The sequence below is a fragment of the Vicia villosa genome, unplaced genomic scaffold (assembly GCF_029867415.1).
Source record: "Vicia villosa cultivar HV-30 ecotype Madison, WI unplaced genomic scaffold, Vvil1.0 ctg.002932F_1_1, whole genome shotgun sequence".
Taxonomy (NCBI): Eukaryota; Viridiplantae; Streptophyta; class Magnoliopsida; order Fabales; family Fabaceae; genus Vicia; species Vicia villosa.
Genome location: NW_026706071.1, coordinates 84,801 through 91,592, shown reverse-complemented (window position 1 = coordinate 91,592; position 6,792 = coordinate 84,801). Strand labels below are relative to the sequence as shown.

Below are 6,792 nucleotides of genomic sequence, written 5' to 3'. Positions count from 1 at the left end.
CAGGGTAAATAAGAAAGGGGACAGTGGGTCACCTTGTCTTAGTCCTCTCTCAACAACAAAATCTTTTGTCGGGCTCCCATTAACTAAGATTGACAACGAACTAGAAAACACGCACGCTTCCATCCATTTGCACCAGTTGCTTCCAAAACCAAACTTTCGAAACAATAATCTCAAGAATTGCCAGCTAACACAATCGTAAGCTTGTTGGAAGTCCACCTTGAAAATAAAACACTCCTTCTTGCCTTTTTTCGCGTGGTCAATAATTTCGTTTAAAGCTAAAACCCCATCCAATATTTGCCTCCCAAGGACAAAAGCTGATTGGGATTGAGAGATTAGATTCTTTAATACCTTCTTGATTCTATTAGCCAACACCTTCGATATAATTTTATACAAACTCCAGATTAAACAAATAGTGCGATACTCCTTAAGACCCTGAGGATTAGCGTTTTTTGGGACCAAGGCGACGAAAGAAGCTGTAATAGCCTTTGGAAGGGAAGCTGACTTGTGAAACTCCATTACAAGCTTGTAAAGGTCCTCCTGCATGAAATTATAGTATTCTTGAATGAACCTAAGGTTAAAACCATCGGGGCCCGGACTTTTTTCACCATCTGATTCCCACACGACAACTTTGATTTCATCTATGGAGAATTCAGCCTTTAAAGAACATCTTTCCACCTCTGTCAGTTTATTGAAGCCTTCGTTTTCTAAAGATGGCCTAACTGCCATGGGCTCTTTGAATCTGCCTTGAAACGCTTGTAGCACCGCATCTCTAATACCAGCCACTTCTTCAATAAGTGATCCATCCTCTAATTGGACAACCACGATGTTTTTCCGCCTCCTTCTTTCTTTAATCACATGATGGAAGTACTTTATATTAAGACCCCCCTCCTTAAGCCACTTCTGTCTAGATTTTTGTCGCAATAAACTTTCTTTAAGGCGCAAATTTTTCCAAAGGACATCCTTGGCCTTCGCACACCCCTGATTATCGTCAGCCCTCCTGTTTATCTTCTTTGTTGCCTCTTGAATATTCAGATCGAGCCAACCAAATTTCTCTTTGCTCCATTTCCTTAAGAGACTTCTGAAAAGTTTAAACTTCTCTTTCAACACATAGGCTTGATTTCCCAGCACCTGTAAGTTAATCCACGAAGATTATGCAAATCTTTTGAAATCTTTATCCTCAAACCAACAGTTGTTCACTCTAAAAGGTTTGGGCCCCCAATCCTTATCGCACACTGTTATCCAGGTTGGGGCATGATCTGAAATATCCCAACCCCCCACCTTCTGTCCACCGATCTTCCAACCATCAATCAATTCCGCTGAGAGCAAAAACCTATCCAATCTACTTTTAATGTTTCCTTCCTTGTTGGACCAGGTAAACTTCTTACCTATAGCTGGAACATCCACCAGACCCAACATGTCTATAAAATCGTTGAACTCATAAGAAACATTAGGCCTACTAATCATACTATTCCCGTATCTTTCACTAGCATCTTTAATTGCATTAAAATCTCCCCACACACCACCAGCCCGAAGAGAATTTGTGTTTGAGCTCCACCAATTCAGTCTAGAGGAGACTCTTTCCAAAAATGTGACAGGAAGAATAAATATTCACGAAACAACAAAACCTGCTCTTTAAACTCTGCGCCAATGCCCACTGATCCCTCTATTTTGAAACTGAACAGAGGAGTAATGACGCCTTTCTTCCATATGATAAGAAGACCCCCTAAAGCCCCTACCGAGTCCTTGCTAGTCCATTTACAGTCATCTGCTCCCCAAAGACTTCTAACAAAATTAAAGTCCACTGCATGCGATTTAGTTTCCTGCAAGAGCACCGTATCCACCTGGCCAATATCTATCAACTTCCTCAACCTCCTTCTCTTAATAGCACTCTCGCACCCTCAAATGTTAAAGGACATAATGTTCATCTTGACCCCAATAATGAATGCACCTATGTTTCGAAAATGACTTCACCACAATGCATAGACACAAACTTGTACATGAAAGCCAACCAAAATGAGATTGATGCATGACCATGGTACGTGGGAGATATGAACAGATAACCAAATGCAACAAGTCAACTCTTAGACCTTTTACATTTGTTTCTCTTACATGGATGAAAGTTTAAAACCTATAAAGGAAATAGATGAAATCAATACTCTTGACTGTCATTCATCTAGGCCTCTTAGACTTCGATGCAATGGAAGATGCACTGAGATTAAGAAAGACGCTTGATTTCTTAATCCACAGATGAATGAATGCATGCCATAAAAATTAGATAAAGAAATGGAAGAACTCCTAATTTTCCATCTAAACCTTGATGAATGTTTTTGATGCATGATCAAATTAAATAATCATGCTATGCTAATGCAGGTGAAAAAATCAGAGTAAAATTTAAAATATGACAACTTAGAGCATCTCCAATGGTGTAACCCATTTTTGGGTTCTTTATGGGTCTCACTAGCCACATCATCTTAAAATAATTTTTATAATTTTTATTTTAGTTGTATAATTCTAAAAAGTTATTATTGGGCCCACAACTTTACCTCATAAACTAATTTGATTGGGTACCACAATTTTTTCATAGTTGCATTGTAATGCAATGGTACTATGATGTGGCATGTCTAGGTGGAGAACTCAAAAGAAAATACCACCATTGAAGATGCTCTTAGTTCTCGAAAAAACAAACATGTTTATTTTACATAAACGCATGCCATATAAACCAATAAGTTGTTAAGACATGTATGAAAAATATGAAAGAAAAATAAATAAAAAACATAAAATAAAATTGAAAATTATAGGAGTTGTTTGAAGAGAATGAGTATGACTCCAAAATAAAATGGACATTACAATTAAAATATTAAATCTTGCATATTTCTTGAAAATTAGAAAACATATATAGATTTACAATATATTATGAATTTATCAAAATATAATTTTGAAAATATGTTTGATACAACTTAGGGTCGGTTTGTTTCAGCTTTAAAAAAATGAATTTTTTCTTCGTATTTTAAAAAATAAGTTTTATAAAACCGTTTTTTAAATTATTACAATTTTTTTTATATTCATTTTTTCTAAACTGAAACACTAATTTTGACATCCTACAACATAAACATACATTGTTTAAGATCAAAACATAGTCAAAATCGCAATTTTTTCAAAAAGTTGTATTTCAAAAATAATTTTTTATAAAAATTTATTTAAAATAGTTTCAAGATTAAGTGATTTTTTAAAAATAACTATTCAAACAAAATTTCAATAAAATGATAAAATATCTAAAGTAACATTTTAAAAATAACTATTCAAACAAAATTTTCATTTGAAATTTTTATAAAAAATTTCTTTATAATTTTTTTTTTTACACAAAATTATTAACACTATAAAAATTGTTTTTAAAAAAACCAAAACAAAAAATGATGGAAAACCAATCTATGGTCACTGTTTGGCCTCATCATCAACTATCATCATCCACTCATTGTCACTGCTTATGATACTCTTGTTCATCTTAACTAAGCGATAAGGGAAACCAAAAAACGAAAAGAAAGAAACTTCTGATGATGATGACAATGAAGACCTCACCATCCTTCTGTAGTAACAGTTTCATCTTTTGTTCTTCTCCCTCAACACAAAACTCTCACTCTTTCTCACCTTTTCTGGTCAAATCCATGGCTACTCCCAAAACTCCTCCACCATCTGTTTCTAGAACCGTATCTTCTAAAAAGGTCAGTGCAAAAATATCACTATATTATTAATATATTTCCCTCTAGTTGTTATTATGAGTTTTATAATTGCTTAAATTGTGATTTCCTTCATGCAATAGCATGCAAGGATTTAAAAATGTTCCACAAAAACGGCCGCGACAAAATAGTATCGGAAGGTGTCGATATTATACCGTCATTCACCAGTTTTGTGATAAAGAATAAATTGTGACTAATTTACAGTGCTGCGACGGTATTCAGCATCGCAACAATCACAAAAGCTTTACAGGACCATTCCTTGATAGTATGTTTGAGGAGTGGAACTGTGAAAGAGTTAATCAGTTATAAGATAAAACTGAATCTAATAAACATGAAACAAATCAAAACTAACTCAATCTTTAATTGAGTAAAGTACAAGCTTAAGGTGGATTTGGAGACATCTCAAGTCTTGTAATGCAGAAGTGTCCAAAGAGGCTTGGTGAGAGTATTTGCAGTCTATGTAGAGGATGGAACATGCTTAATGTTCATCTTCTTTGACACAACTGGTTCCGGACAAACTGTATACCAAGCTCTATATACTTGGTTTTTGCATGTAGAATTGGAATGTGAGAGAGTAAGACATCGCTGAAGTTATCACAAGAATTGTGGGAGGCATAAAGGAAACATGTAGGTAAGCGAGTAGGGACTTAAGCCAGAGCAACTTAGAGGTTGTATGTGCTAAGCCACGATATTCAACTTCAGTACTGGATCGTGCTACTAAAGGCTGTTTTTTAGAACTCCTAGAGACTATATTTAGTCCAAAATAGATACATAGCCTAGATGTGGATCGTCTATCATTAGGATCACTGATTCAATCTGAATCACTGTATGCTCTGAGAGCACATTTCTAATCTATAGAAACAGGTATGAGAAGAAAACCTTGTGTTGAAGTACCACTTAAGTATCTAAGAATTTTTTTGACAACTAACCAGTGACTTTCAAGAGGTGAAGTCATGAATTGACAAGCTATGTTTGGTCTAGGTATAGTTACACAGCCCGTACAGTAGATCTATAAAGTTGAGGGTCATGAAACACATCAGTACCATGTTTACTTAACTTGCAGTGGCTAAGCATAGGAGTAGAAACACCATTTGTGTCACACATATGCGCTCTTGATAATTAATCTCTAATGTACTTAGATTGAGTGAGTAACATAGAGCCATTTGATTGGCGATTACCTTTAACTCCCATAACGGATTCTGGTTTGCCAAGCTTTTTCAAAGTAAAGTTACCATGAAGTTTGGTTATGAGATCATGAACCAGTTTAGAAGTTGATCTAGTAATGGGAATATCATCAGCATAGAGAATAATATCTTGGAATGAGTAGATGAATAGAGAGTGATCACACCTGCCGGTTGAAAAACCAAGCTGAATAAGAGTTTGAGTAAGCTTCTCATAGCAGGCCCTTGGCGCTTGTTTAAGACCATATAACGTCTTGTTTAGTTTCTAAACCAGAGATTTGTCCTCTGATACGAACCTAAGAGTTTGTTAACAACAATGAACTATTTTAAATTGATTATACTTATAACTTATAAGCACTTTTATTCCCTGATTTATAAGAATCAATAAACCGTAAATTGTTATTGATCTGTTAGCAAAATACTGGTATACAACTTTTGTCCCTTAAGTACAACTCAGCAGAAACATAGTTTAGGTTAATGTGTAACCTTTTTGACAAGACCTAAACATGGCTTAGGATAGTTAACTAACTAAGCACTTTATGCTTTAAGAATTTCTAAACATGAACTGATGTATAACATGTTTTTTGAGCTAATTCTACATGGACCAACTAGGTAGATGGTTTGAGGTGGACCGGTACTTGAAAATCTCCTGAAACTCCAACGACGATTCATGGTACTTGCTTAAAGTAGAAGCTCTCAATCTTCTTTGTCTTGACGAGTTAGAAGGTGACTTGATTAGTACTAGTTTTAAAAAATATGGGAAAACAAATACAAGTCATCGAAACTTAACTGATACTTGTTTTTCTTTTACCATCAAGTCACCATATCATCTATCAAGACAACAATGACTAGGTTTCTACTTTCAGGAGGCGACCTTGATTCGTCTGTACTTTTCGACAATTTTCATGTGCCAGTTTACTATAGACCCTTTATAAAAGTGATCCACCGTAGAATGCGTCTGTTTTTTCGGTGCCAAATGTTTGATTTGTTACTGTTGCTAAGTGACTAACACTATTGCAGAATTCAACTGTATTCCCACTCGGTGAAAAACCAAGGAGTGCTGTAACAGCAGCACCATCTATAAAACTTCTCACAAGAATGGAACAACTGAGACTGTTAACGAAAGCCGAGAAAGCGGGGCTATTATCAGCAGCAGAGAAATTCGGGCTATCCCTTTCGACAATAGAGAAACTTGGTCTCCTTTCAAAAGCTGAAGAACTCGGTGTTTTGTCTGCTGCTACTGATCCAACAACACCAGGATCACTCTTCACACTCAGTTTGGTTTTACTTGTTTTAGGACCTTTGTTTGTTTACCTTGTTCCTGAAGATAACTTTGGTGAGATTGGATTACAGGTTGTGGTTGCTTTGATCAGTGTTGTTGGTGGTTCGGCGGGTTTTGGTGCATCAAGTTTTGTGTCTAACTTGCAGAAACTAAAATAAGTTTTATGATGTTTGGCAGGGCCGTCTTAACCGTGACAAATATTTTACTGTAGCCCTATTTAGTTATTGTTTAACCGTGTCAAAATTTAGGCTCTGTGCTGTAGTCCAGATTGCAGGCACTCGAAGACGGCCCTGATGTTTGGTTTATCTCTTTTGGTTTGTTATATAATTATATTAGTTCTTTGTAATTTTATTGCATTATCATATATTAAGAGAAGAGAAATACTGAATGGATTCATTTGTTGATTTGTGAATGATACAAATATCTTTATATTTAAGGATAATAAACAGAATTAACTGATTCTGTAATTAGACTAAACATTTTTGTGTCAAATGTAGTTACTCTGAGAAATTTTGTTTCAGTTGTGAGAAGTTATGAATTATAACAAGCTCTTTTTCATATAGAAATGACTAGTCTCATGAGCAATGTCATATCT

General features: G+C 35.2%; 1 protein-coding gene across 1 annotated transcript; it reads left to right on the top strand.

The window, feature by feature from the left end:
- Window positions 1-3,449: 3,449 nt before the first annotated feature.
- On the top strand, window positions 3,450-6,648 carry LOC131640084 (uncharacterized). Its single transcript, XM_058910490.1, has 2 exons — window positions 3,450-3,719; window positions 5,936-6,648. Exons 1-2 carry the CDS (start codon window positions 3,552-3,554, stop codon window positions 6,353-6,355), a joined length of 588 nt encoding a protein of 195 aa, XP_058766473.1. The 5' UTR covers window positions 3,450-3,551; the 3' UTR covers window positions 6,356-6,648.
- Window positions 6,649-6,792: the final 144 nt, after the last annotated feature.